Source organism: Marmota flaviventris, chromosome 18 (genome assembly GCF_047511675.1).
Source record: "Marmota flaviventris isolate mMarFla1 chromosome 18, mMarFla1.hap1, whole genome shotgun sequence".
NCBI classification, from domain to species: domain Eukaryota; kingdom Metazoa; phylum Chordata; class Mammalia; order Rodentia; family Sciuridae; genus Marmota; species Marmota flaviventris.
The window spans coordinates 2,005,818-2,027,160 of record NC_092515.1 but is presented as its reverse complement, the minus strand read 5'-3'; the positions used below and the strand labels follow the sequence as shown (position 1 = coordinate 2,027,160).

Genomic DNA, 21,343 nt, shown 5'->3' with positions numbered 1-21,343 from the left:
AGTGTCAGGGGACTTGAACACCAGGTGGACTCTATTTGCAGAGAGCAGCTGGGGCAAGAGAGGCAGAGAGTGACTCCCCAGCAACGTGGAGAAAAGGGCAGCGGGACGGGGTGGAAGGGAAGCCCTGCAGGAGAGGGCAGGCCAGGGGCAGTGTGAGGCACTTGGAAGGGAGGCAGGGCCCGGCCAGGCGTGGCTCTGAGCACGTGGTCCTTCAGGAGCAAGAGGGCAGACGGCTCCCTTTGGGATCTCACTCAGTAGCCATGGTAAGTAAAACATCTGGATTAAAGAGGACACGGGTCACAGGAAAAGTAAAGGATCACAAAGTGGGGGGGAGGGGGGCTGCAGGGGAGGGCGGCGGCCATGTGCTGGGGCGAGGGAAGGCCTAGAGAGGAGGCGGCACCTCCCAGAGCATCCAGGGAAGGTGCAGTTGAGGAAGGACACGTGGGGACAGGGAGGGGCGGGAACTGCACAGAGCAGCAACGGGGCACATGAGAGGGACAAAATGGGCAGACACCAAAGCCGCTTGGCACAGCCAAGCACTCCTGGAAGTGGGCGCTGCCCTGCGAGCCCTGCTCACTGCCCATCCTCTGCCCCCTTTCCCAGCTCCTCAGCCTCCCTCTCCGGCTGTTTCCACGGTCGCCCCAGGTAGCCCTTGATGGAGCCCACCGGGCTCCTCCTTCGGGGGTGAGGGTCCAGCAGCCCCCACAGGAGTGCATCTGCCGCAGGCGCCAGGCCGAACCAGGGCTGCGGTCGGTCCTGGGGCTGGCCTGAGGCCTGCCAGATGAGAAAGTCCTCGTAGAAGGGGTCGGCCTCCACCAGGGGCTGGTCCCAGGGGAAGTAGCCGGTGAGGAGGCAGAAGACCAGGACCCCCAGAGACCAAGCATCCAGGGCAGGCTGGATGGGCAGGCCCTCGGGGAGAGGCGGCGGGGCGCAGAGCTCGGGGGCTGTGTAGGGGATGGGTGGCCCGGCTAGGCGGAGCAGGGTCCCGCGGGGCCGTGTGTGGCCAAAGTCGGCCAGCTTGACGCGACGGCAGGCTGGGTCGCACACCAGCACGTTCTCTGGCTTGAGGTCCCGGTACACCAGGCCGCGGGAGTGGATGTGCTCCAGGGCCGAGGCCAGCTGGGCCGCACAGCGCTGGGCCGCGGGCTGAGGGAGGCCCACCTGCAGGGAAAAGATGATGGGTCCACTGCCCTCTGGAGCTGCTGAGGGGATGGAGACCTGAGGCTTCTCTGCAGCACGGAGCAGGCCCAGGCAGCACTGAGGAGCCAGCAAGGGCTGCAGGTGGGATGGCCAGGAGGGCCCTGTGAGCATGAGGCCTGGTGTGAGCTGGTGTGAGCTGGAGAGGCCTGGTGTGAGCTGGAGAGGCCTGGAGAGGCCTGGTGTGAGCTGGAGAGGCCTGGTGAGGCCTGGTGTGAGCTGGAGAGGCCTGGTGTGGCCTGGTGTGAGCTGGAGAGGCCTGGTGTGGCCTGGTGTGGCCTGGTGTGAGCTGGAGAGGCCTAGTGTGGCCTGGTGTGAGCTGGAGAGGCCTAGTGTGGCCTGGTGTGAGCTGGAGAGGCCTAGTGTGACCTGGTGTGAGCTGGAGAGGCCTGGTGAGAGCTGGAGAGGCCTGGTGTGACCTGGTGTGAGCTGGTGAGGCCTGGTGTGACCTGGTGTGAGCTGGAGAGGCCTGGTGTGGCCTGGTGTGAGCTGGAGAGGCCTGGAGAGGCCTGGTGTGAGCTGGAGAGGCCTGGTGAGGCCTGGTGTGAGCTGGAGAGGCCTGGTGTGGCCTGGTGTGAGCTGGAGAGGCCTGGTGTGACCTGGTGTGAGCTGGTGTGGCCTGGTGTGAGCTGGAGAGGCCTAGTGTGGCCTGGTGTGAGCTGGAGAGGCCTGGTGTGACCTGGTGTGAGCTGGTGTGAGCTGGAGAGGCCTGTGGCGCTCTGAGTCTTGGCTGAACTTCTGAGGCCTGTGTGGCTTCCTGTGTCCCACTGGGGGCACTTACCCTAGATGGGTCTAAGTGGCAGCTGGGAAGCCTGCCAGCCACAGTGGGCCAACGGCGACCTTGTGAGGACTGTGGAGTGCAGTTCTGTGAAGACACGGAGGCCTAACAACCCAGAAATCCTGTTGGCATGTGGAGGGCTGCCGGGGGCCGGGTAAGGTGCAGGGAGGCTCCGGGCAGGGAATGTGATTTCTGGGATCCAGGGTATTCCTGTGAGGCCTGGGGGCCCTGGAAGGCACGCTCAGAGCCGCCTACCCACCTTGGGCTGGATGAAGGTAATGAGGTCCCCGTGCAGAACCGGCTCCGTCAGGAAGCTGTAGGAGTGGGCTGACTCGATGCCGATGCCATAGGCAGCCACAATGGCTGGGTGGGCGCCCAGGGACAGGCCCACACAGAACTCATACAGGAAGCCACGGAGGGACGTGGAGGGCTTCGGGAGCTGCTTCAGTGCCAAGGGCGTGCCTGAGGACAACAGGGGTGGATGTGGGGGCAGCAGGAGGCTGAGGTCACTCAGGCAAGCTGTCCTGCCCTGCAGCCATCATTGCTGGCCACAGCCTGGATTCTTTCCCGTATGTCCTTGCCCCCATTCCTCTCTCCATATCCAGCACCCCCTAACCACGTGGCTACAGATGCCAGCAGAAATGACAGCACTGGCCGAGTGTCCACACTGCCCTCTCTGTCCTAGAGCAGATGGACGCTGGCCCAGAGTCTCGGGGGCCCGCATCGGCTCCCCATGGCACTACATGCATATGTGAGGCTATCAGGCCAGTGAGGGGCAGCGGGGGAAAGGTGACCACCACCGGTAGAGAACCAGTTAAGGACTCATGGATCCTGTCCTGCATGGACACTTCCAGTCCCTGCGCTCCCCAAGGGCAGAAAGTTCTGGCCTCTTCGCTGTTCTGGCCCTGCTGCCAGGTCCCCATCTTGCTGGCCGTGGGCTGTGTGATGGGTGGTCACCTCCTGGGATAAGCACCACCACTCCCCATGCACGCCCCAGCTGGTCCTGGGGATTCGGGTCAGGAGCACACGCCACCCTCTGTGCCAATGGCCTCTGCCTACCTGAGCTCCATCCCCACACTTGCAGGGTCACCTGGCTCAGCCGGGAGTCAGGGGCCTCAAGGCCTGCCTTCAGTGAAACCCAGTGGACAGCCCCAGGCGCAGCGTCTGTTCCCCTGTAGTTCATGCTTTTAAAAGCACCCAGGGTGGCTGCCTCTGTCTGCCGCCCTCTTACGGGCTGGACGAGTCCCCTGCCCATTCGAGCGTTTGCACCATGTGCCTGTATCTGGTGGTCATTAGGGTGAGTCCAGACCCAACATGACCGGTGTCGTGTAATGGTGGAGAGTGAAGACGCACGCACAGAGGCGGGACCTGTGAGGACACGGGAGAGCCATCTGCAAGCCAAAGAAAGACACCAGTCCTGGCGACCCCTCGGTCTCAGGCTTTCAGCCTCCAAAAGCCAAGGGAATAACCCTCCACGGCCAGAGAGCTTTGCAGCAGAGTCCCCAGCACATGCACTCTGCCGTCACACGGTGACCTGCACACTCACCCGCTCTGCCGGGCTCACTGGGAGCTTCCTGAAGCAGGGACAAGTTCAGATGCATCTCGGAGACCTCAGGACCCCCAGCTCGGGCCGGAGCCCCAGGCAGGCTCCAGAGGTGTACCCTGAACTGAGATGGACTCTGAGGCTCAGCCCAGGGCCCCTGTTTTGTGGGAGGGGCAGAGGCTCTGTATGCTTGGCAGGAGAGCACAGGGCAGGGGACCCGTGGTCCCTGTCCCCAGTATGTGGTGGCTGCACTAAGTGCCTGGGCTCTGCAGCATCCCAGTCTTCTCTACGCCAGCCTGTGAGCAACTCACGATGGTGGGGACTGTCCTAGTCACCAGTGTCCCCAGCGACAGGAGCAGTGGCTATACGGTGATCCCTCTCAACTGCAGTTCCCTTCCCAAAGATCCAGCTGACTGTGTTCAACTTTATTCCAAATACACCCAGTGGGTGACCCAGAGGTCAGCAAATCGAGGGTGTGGGGGATGGCCCAGTGCTGCGCGTACAGGCCCTGGAGCCATCCCCAGGACCACAAAGCAAATAAATGAAACTTCAAGGGTTTTAGATCGTGCACTGAGTCCCCACGGCACATCATCTGCAGGTGCACACCGCGTACTCCCCCATCCACCCGACACTTGGTGGCCATCTCGGGCATCAGATAGACTAACATGGCTGCCGCTGTGTTCGCGTAACACTGTTTATTGACGAGTGTGATGCCGACAGTCAGAGAATGCCCCGACAACTGCTGCCAGTTACTACTGGTCTCCTGACTGTGCCGACATGACAAACCACCCGATCACAGTCTGCATGCACAGGAAAGAGCATCGCATGCACGGGCGCAGGACCGCTCAGGGTTCTGGGCATCCACTGGGGCCAGGAGGGGGGCGTTGCCCGAGGTCAGAGGGCAGCACACATTCCTCTTTCCAAAGGAGCTCCTGGGATGCCCACATTGGACCAGGCGGAGGGAGACCTAACTCGGTCACCCAACTCCGCAGCCGAGGTGGCTCCCCCGCCCGTCCCCATGATGCTGTCCGTCCCTATGATCCTGACCCATCCCCATACCTTTCTGACGATGGGTGACCAGTAAGACGCGACCAAAACGGCCCTGGCCCAGGGGACGCACCTCCTGGTAGAGCTGGTCCACCTCAGCATGGACCAGGGTCTGGGCGCTCAGTGCCATCATGTCCTCTAGGGCCAGGGCGGCCTGCCGGCCCTGCTGGAGTTCCTCTGGGGTGAGGCCCCCGAGGCCTTCCTCAGTCCCATCTTCTGCAGCCCCAGCCTCCACTGGCCCCGCTACAGGCTGCTCGCCTGGCATTTCTGCAACAAGAGACACAGAGAGACCAAGCCGCAGCCGCCATGAGGGCCAGTGGAGAGGCTGGGCCCAAACACCCGGGTCTGAGGGAGGAGGCTGGGCCTGGACCCCGGGTCTGAGGGAGGGGGCACCCCGGGTCTGACGGAGGGGGCTGGGCCTGGACCCCGGGTCTGAGGGAGGAGGCTGGGCCCAAACACCCGGGTCTGAGGGAGGGGGCTGGGCCTGGACCCCGGGTCTGGGGGAGGGGGCTGGGCCTGGACCCTGGGTCTGAGGGAGGAGGCTGGGCCTGGACCCTGGACCCTGGACCCTGGACCCTGGGTCTGAGGGAGGAGGCTGGGCCTGGACCCTGGACCCTGGACCCTGGGTCTGAGGGAGGAGGCTGGGCCTGGACCCTGGGTCTGAGGGAGGAGGCTGGGCCTGGACCCTAGATCTGAGGGAGGAGGCTGGGCCAGGACCCTGGGTCTGAGGGAGGAGGCTGGGCCTGGACCCTGGGTCTGAGGGAGGAGGCTGGGCCTGGACCCTGGGTCTGAGGGAGGAGGCTGGGCCTGGACCCCTGAGTCTGAGGGAGGAGGCTGGGCCTGGACCCCTGGGTCTTAGGGGAGAAGCTGGGTCTGGACCCTAGGGGTCTTGACTGGAGGGTTACTGTCACTTCCCAGTGTGGACAGTGTCCATCCTTATGAAAGGACTGCAGAGAGGAGTTGCTGCTGCAAGGTGAGGTCAAGTGACAGGTCACAAATGTCCTCTGCCCCCACACCCTCCCTGCCACCCTATGGCCTGAGGGTGAAAGATGAACCAGATAACTTGAGACGCCCCCACCTAGTTTCCAAAGCAAACAGACTTGGGCCCTGGGGGTGGATGAGCAGCCTCAGCCTCCTAAGAGCAAACAGGTGGTTTGAGCCCCCAGAGGCAGAATGGGTGGGGCTCACAGAGGGCCTGGGAGCCAGCCTGCAGGACAGTGGATCCCCTTGCCCTGCACAGCTGCAGAGCAGCTCCTACAGCCCACCTCGCTCCCCAGACCCACGGTGGGCCCAGCCTCCTCCCTCAGACCCAGGGTCCAGGCCCAGCCTCCTCCCTCAGACCCAGGGTCCGGGCCCAGCCTCCTCCCTCAGACCCAGGGTCCGGGCCCAGCTTCCTCCCTCAGACCCAGGGTCCGGGCCCAGCCTCCTCCCTCAGACCCAGGGGTCCAGGCCCAGCCTCCTCCCTCAGACCCAGGGTCCAGGCCCAGCCTCCTCCCTCAGACCCAGGGTCCAGGCCCAGCCTCCTCCCTCAGACCCAGGGTCCAGGGTCCAGGGTCCAGGCCCAGCCTCCTCCCTCAAACCCAGGGTCCAGGGTCCAGGGTCCAGGGTCCAGGGTCCAGGCCCAGCCCACTCCTCTTCTGGGACCTTATACAAGTCACACAAATAGTGACCCTCAAATCTAGCCTCCAGCTCTCATTCGCTCTGCAGCCTCAAGGTGCAGCCTGTGCTCTGCTGAGGGCCACAGGACTTTGGCCACAGACTCCCTTCCTGTTCAGGTGCTGCCCCCCTAGGCCATTTAACCTTGCCTCCCCCTGACCTGGGTTCAGAGCCCATGGACCTCACCTTCTCCGAGGTTTGCCAGACCCTTCCGTAGCCTGCAGTGGTGAGTGCCCAGTACTTAGAGCCCATGCCAGCAGCTGCCTGCACAGGGAGCAGGATCCGCCCCCAACTTGGGGGTCGCAAGGCCCCACCCCCAGCCCCGCCCCTTCTGCACCCATTGGGCCAGAGCGACATCATGCGTTGAATCCCAGAACTGGCTGTGGTCAGACAAAAGTCAGACCCATGGGGCTCAGTGGGTTCCTCTGACCCAAGTTTCCAGGCCCCATCTACCTCCCTAAACTCAGGAGTCCAGGCCCAGCCTCCTCCCTCAGACCCAGGGTCCAGCCCAGCCTCCTCCCTCAGACCTGGTATCAGGGCCAGCCTCCTCCCTCAGACCCCAGTGTCCATCCCCCAGCTTCCTCCCCCAGACCCGGGGTCCAGGCCCAGCCCCCTCCCTCAGACCCGGGTGTTTGGGCCCAGCCTCCTCCCTCAGACCCAGGGTCCAGGCCCAGACCCCTCCCTCAGACCCAGGGTCCGGGCCCAGCCTCCTCCCTCAGGCCCAGGGTCCGGGCCCAGCCTCCTCCCTCAGGCCCAGGGTCCGGGCCCAGCCTCCTCCCTCAGGCCCAGGGTCCGGGCCCAGCCTCCTCCCTCAGGCCCGGGGTCCGGGCCCAGCCTCCTCCCTCAGGCCCGGGGTCTGGGCCCAGCCTCCCCCCTCAGATGCTGCAGAACGGACCCCAGCCCCAGTTCCTCAGCCCAGGGACCCAGTTATTCTTTGAGGATGAAATCTTTTAAATCTGACCCCGCATGACACACCACCCCCAGCTGTGACCTTCCATCCTCTATTGACAGGCCAGACACAAGTGTTCTGAGGACGTGTCCTGGGTCGGGGTCCCGCTTGGGGAAAGGATGAGACAACAGGATTCCAGAACGATGCAGTGAGACATGACCTCAGCGCCGGGGGGAGCAGGTGGCAGAGCCACTGGGAGGGCAGGTCCCTCCGGCCTCTGGGACAGCTGCTCCCTTCTCTTGGGGATATGGCCTTGGGATAATGGGAGTTACTTTGTTTTTTTAAGTTTATTTATTAGTTGTAGATGGACGCAGTACCTTTATTTAGTTATTTTCATGTGGTGCTGAGGATCGAACCCAGGCCTCCAAGGCACCTGCTAGGAGAGCGCTCTACCACGGAGCCGCAGCCCAGCCCTGCTTTATTTTTTTAATGAGCATTTTATTTTGCTGTAGTTCTAGATTCGTGGAACAGTGGCAGTGCCTGTGTGCCCGTCACCCAGCCAGCTCTCCCAACGTCCCTTAAAGCTCCACAGGATCCTTTCGCCAGGGCTGCCACCAGGGGCTTTTTCCTGTCCCAGGGTCCTGTTCAGTGGACTCACTTTTGCATCCAGAGAGCGTGAGTTCCTGTGCAGGGGCAGTGTCAGGCCCCTGACCCTCTGCGGGGACAGGATGGGCCTGGCTGGTGCTGCAGGCAGAGCTGTCCTCCTAGGGAGGCGCTGTGGGGGAGGAGGGGAGCCTGGCTCGTGGAATGGACGGGTCTCTGGAAGACAGCTGGACAATACTAGCCTTGGTGCTCAGTGCTCTATGGGAGGAGAATCCGGAAGGATCTGAAAATGAAAGATCAAGTCCACCCTGGACAGTGTAAGATGGGAGGCAAAGAAAAGACAGACACAGATGGCTCTGTCACCAAGTCCAGAGAAGCCTGGGGTGGGGTGCTGTGGACCCGGAGCAAGAGGGGGCAGGGGCGGCGAGGGGGAGGGGGAGAGGGAGTAGATTAGGTCCAGAATGGATGAGCGACTTCCACCACCTCACTCAGAGCCAGAGGAAGGGGAGAGGTGGAAGCCAGAGACGTCAGGTCGGATCCTCCAAGTTCAGATTTGGTACCATGGACACTGGGTGACACCTACAGTCTTCAGAGAGGAGTGGTCCCACAAGAACCCATGACAAGCTTTCAACATGTCCCCAGAGTACAGAAACATATCTATAGAGCAGACAGGACGTCCTCGGAGAAGACACACCTAGGACAAAGGAAGGATCCTTGTGGGAGGACAGAGCTGGGACTCCTGGGCCTGAGAGAGGAGGCTGGGGTCCAGATCCTGGGTCTGAGGGAGGAGGCTGGCCTGGACCCCGGGCCTGAGGGAGGAGGCTGGGCCTGGACCCCGGGCCTGAGGGAGGAGGCTGGCCTGGACCCTGGTCCTCCGTTCGGGTGGGGACTGGCCTGGACCCTGGTCCCCCATTGGGATGGGGACTGGCCTTCACTAGGGGAAGGTGCAATGTGTTTCTCTTCTGTCCTCCCCCGAGCAGCTGTCTTGCCTTCCAGGTGGCCATGGGCACAGGGGGGGGCCTTTGGCCCACGTTGGGCCACCTGCCTCAGTCACCTGGTCGGGGAGCTCCCCATCTGTCCCCATGCTTCTGCCGACTCTGCCTCCCTCCTCCTCCTCGTCTGTGCACTCCTCCAGGCTTGACCCTCCCTCCTCCCCTTCTGCCACCTCCTCAAAGGACAGCCTCCCCAGGTCTCTGGGTCCCTCTGCATCCCCCTCCAACCCCCAGTCATCGCCCAGGACGTCCAGAACAGCCAGCGGGGGGCTCCTGGTATCGGGGTCCAGGTCCAGAAGGCCCTGGAGCAAGGTCAGAGCTGGGGGTGCAAACTGGTCCCAAGGTGCTGGTGGCCGTGGGGGCTGGGGCCTGGTGGTCATCCAGCCGGCAAAGGCTTCAAACTCAGGGTCAGGAGCCAGTGCCACATCCCAGGGGAAACAAGCAGTGGCAGCGCAGAAGAGAAGCACCCCCAGGGCCCACGAGTCCACAGATGGCCGCAGGGGCAGGGTGTCGGGTGGCAGCAGGAGGCACAGTTCAGGAGGCGCAGTGGGTAGGGGCACTGGTGGGGCCGGGGTTGGGCTGCCCTCTGGCCGGGTCAGACCCAGGTCGCCTAGGGCCACGCGGCTGCAGAGAGGATCGAAGACCAGCACGTTGTCCGGCTTGACGTCTGCGTGCACCAGCCCACGGCCGTGGAGGAAGTCCAGGGCCCCAGCCAGCTGGGCCACCACCCGCTTCACCATCAGCTCCGGGAGGCCCTGTGGCCAGGCAGAGGAGGAGAGTCAGGCTGCCTGGGTCCTTCTTCCTCCAGCTCAAAATGGTTCTGGACTGTTCTGAAGGGGTGGGGAATCCTGGGACCACAGCCACCTCAGTGTCCCCACAACATCCCCCAAGGTCCTGCCATCCTCCAGCACACCCTTATCTGGACTTGGCCTCCACCAGCCCCCGGACATTTTCCCCACTAGAGCCCCAATTCTAACCAGAAGCCCTTTCCTTTAGCTTCCTTTGAAAATCCTCCTAACACTCAAACCCACTCTGAGGATTTCTTATGTCTCCTCTGACTACCCAGTTCTTCCCCAGGGGGAACCCGAAACTCCTACCTACCCCTGATCTTAGTTCAATGCTAATCTCCACCCTATCTCCAACCCAGATCCTATTCTTACCCTCCAGATTGCTTCAATTGATTGGTTAATCTTTGCTCCCAGATAGGCAGAGGCAAGTCAGCAAAGCCAGCCACCTATCCATGAAACCATCCCTCCATCCAACAGTGTTGAACAATGTGTCCATTCCACATCCAGCCAACGATCCAATAGTTCAATTATTTAATATCCAATACCACCCATTCATCCTTGCTTCCTTTCATCCATCCATCCATTCATCCATCCATCATCCATCCAGCCAACCAGCCACTCAGCCATCTATCAAAGCATCCATCCATGCATCCACCCATCTGTCTACCCACCCATCCATCCATCCATCCATCCACCCACCCATCCATACGTACATCCACCTACCCATCCACCCATCTGTCCACCCACCCATCCATCCTTTCATCCATACATCATCCAGCCAGCCAACCAGCCACTCAGCCATCTATCAATGCATCCATCCATGCATCCATCCACCCATCTGTCCATCCATCCATCCATCCACCCATCTGTCCACCCACCCATCCATCCATCTGTCCACCCACCCATCCATTCTTCCATCCATCCATCATCCAGCCAGCCAACCAGCCACTCAGCCATCTATCAATGCATCCATCCATGCATCCATCCATGCATCCATCCACCCATCTGTCCACCCACCCGTCCATCCATCCATCCACCTACCCATCCATCTTTCCATCCATCTGTCTATTCATTCATATTTGCATCCTTGTTACTTCTGTCCACCATTCCACCCATCCATCCATCCACCCATCCACCAATCCTTCCCTCAAGAGTGTGTACATCCAACACCTATCCTCCGTCTCTTTCTCCCCCCACCTTCCTTCCATTTATCTCTCAAATCCAAAGTCCTAGAAATATCCCTGCCCTCTAGTCCTCAAACTCAGGAGGGCAGTCCTGACCTGGTCTCATTCTAGAGGCCCCATTACAACCCACACCCAACTCCATCATGGACACATCTTGAGCCGCCTCTGCCTGCCGGGGCCACCCCACCATGCCCACCCTTCCTTCTCTCCGTGGCCAGTCTGCAGCCAGCCCTACCTTGACTGCCTCACCCCCACATAATCCCAGCGCCAACCAGGATCCCCAGGCTGTCTCTGTCCCAGCCCTTCAGCAGTCCCAGGGCATCCTCAGCCCCCACCCAGCTCCTGCCCCTCCACACAGGGCTGGGATGGCTGGAAGGATCCGCCCTGGGGCTGGGCATGGAACTTGCATGGAGAGTTAGAAATGGGGAGGTGGTTTGACTCAGGATGGACCTGGCTTGAGCACTGACCTGGGATCAGCACTGGAGACAGAGGAGGGGCTGGGGGCGGGCTGGGACGTGGGACAAACAGCCCCCCTCGCCTGCCTCACCTTTTCCTGCAGCATCCTGCTGAGATCCCCGCAGGGAGCGTACTCCTGGGCGAAGGCGAAAAACCGAGGCGTCTGCAGGGGCCCGCCCAGGGTCTGCAGCAGGCCGGGGTGGGAGGACACGCAGCGCCCCACGCAGAACTCCCTCAGGAAAGTGGCTCTCAGGACGGAGTCCCGACGGAGGAGCTTGAGAGCCACCGCAGGGCCTGCCAGGGAGACAGGGCCCGAGGGGCGCTCAGGGCACTGGTCCTGGGGAGGGACCTGGGCAGGACCCGCAGCCTCTCCGAGCCCCAGACTTCCTGTCGTGTTTCTCCACCTGTGAAGCGTGATGGAGAGGCCTTCCCGAGGACCCTTCCTGCTCGGCCTTGGCCTGCTGTGTGGGGCTTCATGGCCTCACCCTCTCTGAGAGTGGCCTCTGTTTTCTCTTGCATAAAGGGACATGGCAGTGGCTTGATTGCCAATCAAGCTGCACTCCTGCCTTGCTGTGGGACCTTGAGTGGGCCACTTGGCCTCGCTGGGCCACCTCCTTCTCAGAAGACCACAGAACTCTGAACTTTCTGAGACCCCCTCAGCCCCACCTGAATGCTGGCTTCCCGAGGCTGGAATCATGGGGGAGTGTGGAGCCTGCCCTCGGTGGCTGGACTCACCCCCTTGGCGAGGCTGGGCAAGCAGCACCCGGCCGTAGGAGCCGGAGCCCAGCTTTCGGATGAGGCGATACTGGACACGCAGGCTTCTCACTGGGGTCACCCTAGTAGCGGTCAGCTCCACCAGCCGCTGGAGAGCTGCAGCCGTGTCCTCCTGCCAGAGAGGGGCAGGGTTGGGGGGTGAGTTGGGGTCCCAGGAGAACAGCCCAGCAGGGAGCTGGAGGCCCAGCCCAGGACTGCACTTGGGGACAGGGGACCGGGGTCACTGTCCCCAGAGAGGAGGGTGAGTCACAATGACTCACCCAGACTCAGGCCACCTGTTTTTGTGTCCTGGTGGGTTAGGGGTCATTGTCTCAAGGCCCTGCCTGTCCCCATCTGTGGGAGGCAGCAGGAGCCCCCAGCCCCACCTGGGGCTGTGCCCTCAGCCCGCAGGACCCCACGTCCACCTTCTCTCTGCCTGACTGCCTGTGTGACCCCGCTGTCCCTCAGGCCCTTTCTCTGGGTCTGCTTGGGTCTGGGTTACTCTCCCTCCCTCGGGGTGGCGGTCTCTCTTGTGATTTTCTGTCCCTCTGTCACCTCCTGTCTCTCCCATCTCACCTCTGGGTCCCCATCCACGGGGGTCTCAGGGGCCCTGAGCTCCATCTCGGGGCCGCCTGGTGATGGCTGACCTGGGCAGACAGACACCCCTGTCTGCACTCCCCAGAGGGCGACCAGCACCTGGTGCCGGCCCCCCGTGGGCCTGAGGTCTCCTGGCGGCTCCCTCTTCCTGTCACCCTCTCGTGGTCCAGCCTCTTTCCTTGGCCCCCTCCCAGCCTCCACTCCTTGGGCCCCCTGGCAGCCTCTCCTTCCCGTGAACAGCCCGCCCGCCCTCTCCCCTCCTCTCTCTGTCTCTCGGGGTCCCTCGGCTCCCCCTGACACTCCGGGGTCTCTGGAGTCGCCTCCCTCACTGCCTCTGCCCCAGCCCTCTGCCTTGGTCCACACTCTGCCCTGTTGGCCACCAGGTCCCCTGCTGCGCCCACTCTGCCCTCTCAGGAGACTCTGCCTCTCTCTCCTCCTCTCTTTGTTCAGATTCTCAGAGAGCCTTTGTCCCTCCCTTTCTCTAGGCAGAGGTGTGTGTGACAGCACAGAGACAGAGACATCCTGTCCCCCACACCCCTCCCTCACCCCCCTGACCCGCTGCCCCCTCCCTCCCCCTTCCAAACTTAGACCAGCTTGGACTCTGGGCGCTGGTCCCAGGACAGAGGGGACAAAACATATTGTGAACCCCCAAGGGCCAGGCCTGAGGGCAGAGGACAAGGGAGGGAGAGGCCCATTCACAGCCTTTGCTTGGGCCAGAGGCCAAGAGGCCGGAACTCAGTGCTTTCCAGTTTCTACTAGGTGCTGGGAGTCCTGGTGGTCAGATCACAGGAGACCCCAACCAAAGCTCTGCTCCGTGATGCCTAGAGTCCAGGCCCCGGCCTCCTCCCTCAGACCCAAGATCTAGACTCACAGCCTCCTCCCTCAGACCCAGGGTCCAGGCCCAGCCCCCTCCCCCAGACCCAGGGGTCCAGGCCCAGCCCCCTCCCCCAGACCCAGGGTCCAGGCCCAGCCCCCTCCCCCAGACCCAGGGTCCAGGCCCAGCCCCCTCCCCCAGACCCAGGGTCCATCCCCCAGCCTCCTCCCTCAGACCCAGGGTCCAGGCCCAGCCTCCTCCCTCAGACCCAAGATCTAGACTCACAGCCTCCTCCCTCAGACCCAGGGTCCAGGCCCAGCCCCCTCCCCCAGACCCAGGGGTCCAGGCCCAGCCCCCTCCCCCAGACCCAGGGTCCAGGCCCAGCCCCCTCCCCCAGACCCAGGGTCCATCCCCCAGCCTCCTCCCTCAGACCCAGGGTCCAGGCCCAGCCTCCTCCCTCAGACCCAGGGTCCAGGCCCAGCCCCCTCCCCCAGACCCAGGGGTCCAGGCCCAGCCCCCTCCCCCAGACCCAGGGTCCAGGCCCAGCCCCCTCCCCCAGACCCAGGGTCCAGCCCCAGTCTCCTCCCCCAGACCCAGGGTCCAGGCCCAGCCTCCTCCCTCAGACCCAGGGTCCAGGCCCAGCCTCCTCCCCCAGACCCAGGGTCCAGGCCCAGCCTCCTCCCTCAGACCCAGGGTCCATCCCCCAGCCTCCTCCCTCAGACCCAGGGGTCCAGGCCCAGCCTCCTCCCTCAGACCCAGGGTCCTGACCAGCTCCTCTCTGGGCTGGGAGATGCACTGGGGAGAGAGGTCCTCTCGTGTCCTGAAGCTTTGCCTCACCCTGGCCCTGTTTAGAAGGGTGTGTCCTGGACCCTCCCAGCCCCCAGAGTGCCCGGATTTATTCCCAGTTTATGGAGTAGGAAACTGAGGTTCTGAGTGGCAGGTTGCCTTACACTGGTCAGCTCCAGCCAGACCTGGGCCCGCCTGTGTGACTCACCTCCCTAACGCTCCGCTCGGGTTTCTGCTACTACTACAGCCTGCTATTAATAAGACCAGCCGTGTGGCCCGAGGCTCTGGAAGGAGCCCCGGAAACCTGGCTGTGGCCATGGCCCCAGGGAGCCCGGCGGGCCTGGTGGGCTGAGGAAGACCACCTTTGCTCTCTGACAGGAAGTGGTGCCCTTGGGAAGCAGTGGGAATGCGGCCACCAAGAGCCCCGGCTGCCGACCCGGCTTCACGTGTGTTGCGGTTCTGCCACAGCCACTTGGTCTCCTTTTCCTGGGGGGACACAGATTGCATTCAAGCAAACAACATGTGGAAATCTGGGTGAAAAGAACTCACCGCTTGAGATCTGTTTTAAAACACTACAGCAAGTGCACACCTATCATCCCAGGGCTCCAGAGGATGAGGCAGGAGGATGGCAAGTTACAGGCTAGCCTCAGCTACTGAGCCAGGCCCTAAGCCACTTGGCAAGACCTTGTCAATTAAAAAGGGCTGATGATGTGGCTCAGTGGTTAAGTGCTCCTGGGTTCAATCCCTGGTAAAAACAAACAAACAAACAGACAAATAAATCCTGTAGCAGATTATTTAAGCCCCCCTCCCAGTGGTGGGGGGGGGGGAGACAGGGCATGCTGCTGGAGGGGGTCTCGTGTGACTCCTTTCTTTTCTATTTTTGCTTATACTTAGAATTTTCCTTCATAAGAAGCTAAAAGTAAAATAAATAAATAAATAAAAAAGAAGCTAAAAGTTATAAAATAAACTACAAATGTCAGGAGAAATGGTGCCCAGGCACCAGGTGCACATAGATTATGATGATCACACCTCAGCACCGGACAGCAGGTCTGTATAATCAGCCAGCAGCGGGTCAGGTGGATTTCTCCCAGTTTGCCCCCAAAGACCTTGACTTGGGTGAGTTACTCGGAAGTCCTGTCCTACGGCTTTCAGGGAGTTTTTGTGGTGTTTGTTTTTCCCTGAGCTTGTGTGGCTGCTGAAAAGTGCAGAACAATAGGGTGGTGACTGACGCTCTTGATAACAGGCCAGGCCGAGACCCTGCTCCCTTTTTCTTACTCATCCAAGACTTGGCGGAGTCCCCCCAGTAAGACTCCAGGGGGCCCTGGAGAAGCAGTCACTGGCCACAAAGATGCAGCCAGCAAGGGGCAGAGCCGGAACAGGAGGCTTGGAGTCTCCTGGCTGCTCTCGTCCCTGCCTGGACAGCATCTGAGGACAGACTCCAGGTCCCCACGCAGGGTTTGTGTCGGCTGCCCTGGAGCTGGGGCTACTGGGCTCCCGGGGCAGCTGCCGTGCTAGAGCCGAAAGGTCAGTCTGCAGAGCTGGCCACCTGGGCCCCCGGGAGGAGTGGGAGAGGGACACTTGGGCCTCCAGCCCTCCCCCAGAGGCTCACTGATGATCCAGGGAGCTTTGCACCTCCCCATTTAGCAACCCACTCCACCACTCCAAGGGGTCACCCCGAGTGACCTCAGCACGCAGGTGTGGCTGGGGGAGGTTCCAGGCCTGGCCCCAGGGCACACCCCTTTTTAAATCTGGCCTCTGGGTGTCGGGCCTCCCCCCTCCAGTCAGGCGACCCACAGCTCCCAAGGGCTCCCTGCCACCCTCCCCTGACTTTGTCTCCTCCTGGCTGAGTGAGCATGCCCACTGCCTCCCGCCTCAGCTTGCTCCCCATGGCACCCGGCCCTCGCGCTCCCACCAGAGCTGGACTGTTAGAGAAACCCTGGATAGCTATGATGCACCACGCCTCGAATAAAGTACCCGATGCGATCATGTTGGAGACTGTATATGCTGCACACATTGTATGTGAAACTCAGTAAACCGAGGTATGTGTTTTATGGATGATACCGACTATTTATCATATACCACTTTTTTCAATCAAATTTAATGAATAAAACATACTGAAAGAGCCCACAAAAATTAGTTTAGGGCCGGGGGTGCAGCTCAGTGGAAGAGCACTTGCCTAGCATGCACAAGGCCCTGGTTGCCATCCCACCACCACCACAAAAATAATAATAATAACAACAACAATAATAACAAATCATGATGATGATGATGATTCACCCTCAAAGACTGCACTGTTGACAACTTAACCCCCCAGCCTCCCTCCCATCTCATCCTTGGGTCAAAAGAGACAGAAAAGAAACCGTAACTGCACACTGATTTGCCTTGTCTGGAGCAGATGAGGCTGTGAACTAGCAAACAGACCTTGGCCTCCCACCCTCTCCCTGCTGCCCGCCCAGGCTCTGCAAGGAGAGCGCGGCCTCCGGTGCTCTTTCCTCTTCAGGGCGATGCGATGTCCCTTTCACTGAATGCAGACGGGAGAAAACACGGACCTCAGCCCCAGATAGGGATCATGATCGCTCTCCACTGTGTCTCCGCTGCAGGCCAGCCCCTGCTGGGGGGTCGTGGGCCTGCAGGGCCATCTGCAGGTCCACCCTCATCATCCCTGTGGCACAGGAACTCTTACTTCCTGAAGCCCAGACAGGCCACACCCAGTCCTTAACGCCTCCAGCGCCAGCAGTGTGCACCCAGCCCCAACCTGGTTACGATTCCCCACCTAGAAAAATGTCTTGGACATGACCACCGCGAGGTGCCTCTCAGCATGTAACCAGCGCCAGGTCGGCCTCCCGATTAGGAAACAGGACTTTCCAAATGGAGCTGGACCCCTCTTGTACAGATCCTTGCCTTCCCTCCCAGACGGGACACCAGGCCAAGTGAAGTGCTTGCTATGATCTGGTTTTTTTAAAAAAACTCTGAGTTACGTGGGTACTGGCCCATCACTGTGTCGCCTTGCTAGTTGTCAGATGCCACATAAATAGTGTCATGTGTGGGAGCTTCTTGGCTGGCTTTGGCTCCAACAGCTCAGCACATTGGTAAGGTTCCCTGTTCCCTCTGCGGAGCTGTTCAAGAGCCCAGAGCTGCCCTGCTGTCTTGGGGGCACCCCTTCTTCGGACGGTGGACACAGGGGTCTCTCCAGCCCTGTACTCTTTCCCGCAGTGGTGCAGCCATTGCTCCTACGGGGAAACGGGTCGAGCCTGCGCTGCTCTCCCAGACAATGCCTTCCGCTCTCCAGGCTGCTCACCGTTACTGATGTCTGTATCTTGGGTCCATGGAGTCCCTGGAGGATCTGAGAAAGCAGGTGACAGCGGCCTTAACAGCGGCTAGCCACCTGGGGCTCTTCAGCCCTGAGACCCGGCTGCTCTGAGCCGGGTTGTGTGGAGGTACAAATGGGTAGCAGGGAATCTCACTGTTATGTGTGATTGTGAGGCACCAATGAAAAGTGCGTCGTGGTCCCTGTGATTAGCCACCCCACGATGTGTGCATATTTCAAAACATCAGGTTGCCCACCATAAATGCAAGCAATTTTTATTGGTCAATAATAAAAGTTAAAAAAAATAATAAAGGGGGGAAGGAACCCTAAAAGCTCACACTGCCTTTGCAGGGTGCCATGGAGCCTCACATGACGGGAGCCCGGTGCTGGTCTGGGTCTCGCTCTCAGCTCATCCTGCGAGCAGGTGTCCTCGGGAGCTGGTTGTGCTGCGATTCCCACATTTTTGCACTTTTTGCTGGTGACTGGGGTTGCCAGGCCCACATGTGTAGGCTGAGAGGCATCCACTCTCGCTCAAGGGCTCAGGAAGCCCCGTGTCCGGTCAGCCTCCTTCAGGCACCAGCTGCAGTGCTGTGGCTGTGAACTCGGGGGCTCCACAACGTGTTTAAAAGGTGTCTTTAAACAGAAGTGCATGCTGGAGCAAGGCTCTGTGTCCATCATCGATGGGAAAGTTGTCAGGAAACCTGACCCTCTCTCCCCGCTTGACTCAGAGTTGCCGGAGGGGTGTTGTCTGCAAGTTCACAGACAGCTCTGAGCCAAGAGAATCCTCGCACCCGGTGGAAGTCAGCGTCATCGAGATCATTTTCACCCAATTTATTGGGGACTGAAGCCCCCACTGCAATCCACCAAGGAGACCACTGGCCAAGAATAGGGGCGTCTCCATCCCCAGTGGCCGCTCTCCAGACCTCGTCCCTGCCACGTGGCCCACTGCGGCAGCCTCTTCCCACCTCCAGCCTCTCCCGGGGTGCCTCACCCCCCACCCAAGGCAGCTTTCCAATGCTCCCTCAGACCCATCCCCCCCCTCACAGTAACCTCCACGCAGCCCTCTGCCCTAGGGATGCAGTCCAACCTCCCCAGGACCGGAGCCCTCTGGAGCCGGCACCTGCCCCTTATCTCCTGCTGCGCCCATCTCACCCCCACCCGAGTCCTAAGAAGGACTCAGAGTGCGCAGGGCAAGCTGGCTTCTCTCCCTGGTCTCAGGAAGCGAGTGTGCAGTCAGGAGAGCGGCGGAGGCCAAGCGCAGTGGCTTCGTAATGGCTTCGTAAATCCTCTGCGATTAGCAATGATTCTAGCTTGTATTTACTGAACTCTGCATCTTACCAGCCCCTGTGCTAAGCCTCGCAGCGGCCCTGGGGAGATAGGCACTATTCTTAGCTGTGTTTGATAGTTGAGGAAAGAGCGACTCACAGAGATTAAGTCCCCTGCCCGTGTCCTGCTGCAGGTCAAGTGGAGCAGCCTGCATTTCACACCCTGGCCTCTGGCTGCCGGGAGCTAGGGAGCTAGGGGCACGTGTAGGTCAAGGTTGTGGAGTTCTCTGGTGGCCTTCAGCCTCCCCACTCACTTCCTGGGGCCTGGCACTTGCTGAGCCCCGAGCAGCGGCTGGCAGCAGACGGTCTGTCACCTCCGGGTGCGTGTAGGGGCTCTGCAGGCGGTTATGAAACAGGTGCTCCTGTTGTAGTTGTGGGGCAGAGGGAGCCCAGGAGTGCCTCCCACCAGTCCCGATGGGACCCGGGTGGGGGAGAGAGAGCCAAACGAGGACAGGAGAGGCCACCCAGTCTCCTGGGATTCCAGGTAGAGCAAGGAGAGCCATTCAGTTATGCTGAGCCCCACGCCCACTGCCGGGCAGCAAGCGGGCAGGTTCTGGAGCTGCAGCGGAGGGCAAGGCATGCCCTGCTCTCCCAGGCCCGACCGGGGGGCATGGGGCGGAGGGGGTGCTGGGGCAAGGCTGGGGATGGGTGACAGCACCCAAGACCCACGGTGGCCACGGCTGTACCCGGTGGCCATGCCACCCCCTGCCAACCTCCCGTGGGTGGATGGCATGGCGTGTGCATGACATGGCAGCAAAGCCACCAGCCTGGCCTGGGGGAGGCCCCAGGGAAGCTGACCTGGGACACCCAAGTCCTGTGAACTTTGACCTCCTCCGCCCGTACACAACTCTTTCCAGTAGTGGTCCTCCGAATCTTCCTCTTGATTGGTAATTTTCTTTCCTCGTTAAAAAAAATTAATGGACTTCATCCCTTAGAGCAGTTTTAGGTTCACAGAAAAGGGGAGCGCATTGCACAGAGATCTCCAGAAGACTCCCTGCCCCGCTGCGGGGGCCCCCCTTGTTACCAACACCTCCATCTGGGCGGCCCTTCTCTGGTCTATGAATCCGGTGACAGGTCATCTCCAGAGCCCAGGGTTCTCAGGGTTCACTCTGGAGACCCCGGTGCAGGGTGGGCTTGGACAGAGGTGTGCTGGGGGGGTCGGCCCTTACAGTTCGGGGTGGTTTCCACACCCTCTGCCCTCCGCCTCCCTGCCCCAACCCTTGGCACCCCTGATGCCCACAGGCTCTGTGGTTCTTCCTTCTCCAGAGCTCAAGTAGGGGGTCAGGCAGGCTCCCCCGCTGCCCGGCTTCTTTCACTTGACCACATGCATTTAAAGTTCCCCCATGTCCCAAGTCCCAAGTTCAAGGCCAGACTCAGCAACTTAGCCAGACCCTGTCTCAAAATAAAAAGGGCTGGGGATGTGGCTCAGCGGTAAAACACCCCTGGGCTCAATCCGCTGCACTGTCAATATGAACATCAACAAACAGGATCAAACTCTGTGCACAAATACAAGCTCCGTGCTCACACAGCCGACGGCAGGGCAGTCACTCAGGCTGTTCCGCCTGTTCCTATCTATTTGTCAGGACCGTCCTACCCAGCAGGGACAGGGATGTGTGCTGCAGGAGCTGGAGACACGAATGGCCAGCACCGGGAATCTGAGGGCTCCCGGCCCCCCGCGAGCATATTCCCAAAATGAACATGTGAGCCGGCAGGCAGCGCAGGCCTGTAATCCCTGCGGCGTGGGAGGCTGAGGCAGGAGGATTTCAAATCCAGCCTCAGCAAGGGCCAGGCGCTGAGCAACTCAGTGAGACCCTGTCTCTAAATAAAATACAAAATAGGGCGGGGGATGAGGCTCGGTGGCCGAGTGCCCCTGGGTTCAATCCACATTAGCGCGTGTAGTGGGGTCGGAGTAGGGGGCCAACTGCAGAAATGAGGCTCTCTGAATCAGCTTCCCGGGGCAGCGCTGTGCTTGTTAAAGGATGAGTGATGGAAGGCACCAGGACTGAGCCTGTGAGTGTCCCTGCACATCCACCTCCCCTGCAGGCACACGGCTGCCTGAGTCCCCAAGGGGAGAACTGTACGCCCATCCAACTGTCGGAAACAAAGAAGTGGTGGGGGACAGGAGCCGGACGCTGCGGGGCCACTGGAGGGAGTGTGGTCCTCCTGACGGCCTGCGACAGAGGACGCCCCTGGGGGGAACAGCTCCAGGAGCTCCCCACGAGTCTCGAGGGTGAAAGGAGGACCCCTTCCCCAGGCGTTCAGGGCAGCAGGGACAGTCTGTCCGTCTCCTCTCTCTCTCTCCAGGTGGCCCTGCTGCAGGGTCATTGGCTGGAAGCTCCTGCAGGGGATGGAGAGGCAGGAGTGGCCGAAGGTCAGGGAGGGTGTCCATCCACCCCCGGCCAGACTGCAGCTTGCAGGGGACAAGGACCAAGCACTGCAGTGGCCGAGACATCACTGTGGGCGGCATGAAGACTGGGCCCAGGGTGGAGTGTGGCAGAGGGCTGTCGACAGACGCACCATTATGGAACAAGTTGGCCGCCACGGTCGAGTAGTGGCTGGACTGTGATTTCACATCCCAGCCAAAGCAGACAGCAGCGCCACCCTGTGCCTCGGTTTCCCCATCTGTGA

General features: G+C 61.0%; 2 protein-coding genes and 1 long non-coding RNA gene across 3 annotated transcripts in view; 1 reads left to right on the top strand and 2 right to left on the bottom strand.

The window, feature by feature from the left end:
• Nucleotides 1-287: 287 nt before the first annotated feature.
• Nucleotides 288-6,471, bottom strand: Sbk2 (SH3 domain binding kinase family member 2). The gene is made up of 4 exons (XM_027921308.2): nucleotides 6,408-6,471; nucleotides 4,578-4,832; nucleotides 2,235-2,437; nucleotides 288-1,161 (listed from the first exon to the last, which is right to left on the bottom strand). Exons 2-4 carry the CDS (start codon nucleotides 4,828-4,830, stop codon nucleotides 574-576), a joined length of 1,044 nt encoding a protein of 347 aa, XP_027777109.2. The 5' UTR covers nucleotides 4,831-4,832; nucleotides 6,408-6,471; the 3' UTR covers nucleotides 288-573.
• LOC139702688 (uncharacterized) overlaps nucleotides 5,289-21,343 on the top strand; it is a 28,142-nt gene continuing 12,087 nt past the window's right edge. The window contains exon 1 of the long non-coding RNA XR_011705255.1: nucleotides 5,289-5,365. This is a non-coding gene — a long non-coding RNA (uncharacterized lncRNA). The remainder of the gene's footprint in view (nucleotides 5,366-21,343) is intronic.
• On the bottom strand, nucleotides 8,648-12,507 carry Sbk3 (SH3 domain binding kinase family member 3). The gene is made up of 4 exons (XM_071604879.1): nucleotides 12,463-12,507; nucleotides 11,869-12,019; nucleotides 11,225-11,427; nucleotides 8,648-9,460 (listed from the first exon to the last, which is right to left on the bottom strand). The coding sequence occupies exons 1-4, from the start codon at nucleotides 12,505-12,507 to the stop codon at nucleotides 8,648-8,650; spliced, it is 1,212 nt and encodes a 403-aa protein (XP_071460980.1).

Excerpts from the sequence above, each read along its gene's own strand:
- Sbk3 (XM_071604879.1), bottom strand. The coding sequence starts at position 12,507 with ATGGAGCTCAGGGCCCCTGAGACCCCCGTGGATGGGGACCCAGAG. Across the intron at positions 12,020-12,462 it reads CCGTGGATGGGGACCCAGAG|GAGGACACGGCTGCAGCTCT; the intron begins GTGAGATGGGAG and ends CCTCTCTGGCAG. Across the intron at positions 9,461-11,224 it reads GCAGGATGCTGCAGGAAAAG|GGCCTCCCGGAGCTGATGGT; the intron begins GTGAGGCAGGCG and ends GCCTGGCCACAG.
- Sbk2 (XM_027921308.2), bottom strand. The coding sequence starts at position 4,830 with ATGCCAGGCGAGCAGCCTGTAGCGGGGCCAGTGGAGGCTGGGGCTGCA. Across the intron at positions 2,438-4,577 it reads GGTCACCCATCGTCAGAAAG|GCACGCCCTTGGCACTGAAG; the intron begins GTATGGGGATGG and ends TGTTGTCCTCAG. Across the intron at positions 1,162-2,234 it reads TTACCTTCATCCAGCCCAAG|GTGGGCCTCCCTCAGCCCGC; the intron begins GTGGGTAGGCGG and ends TTTTCCCTGCAG.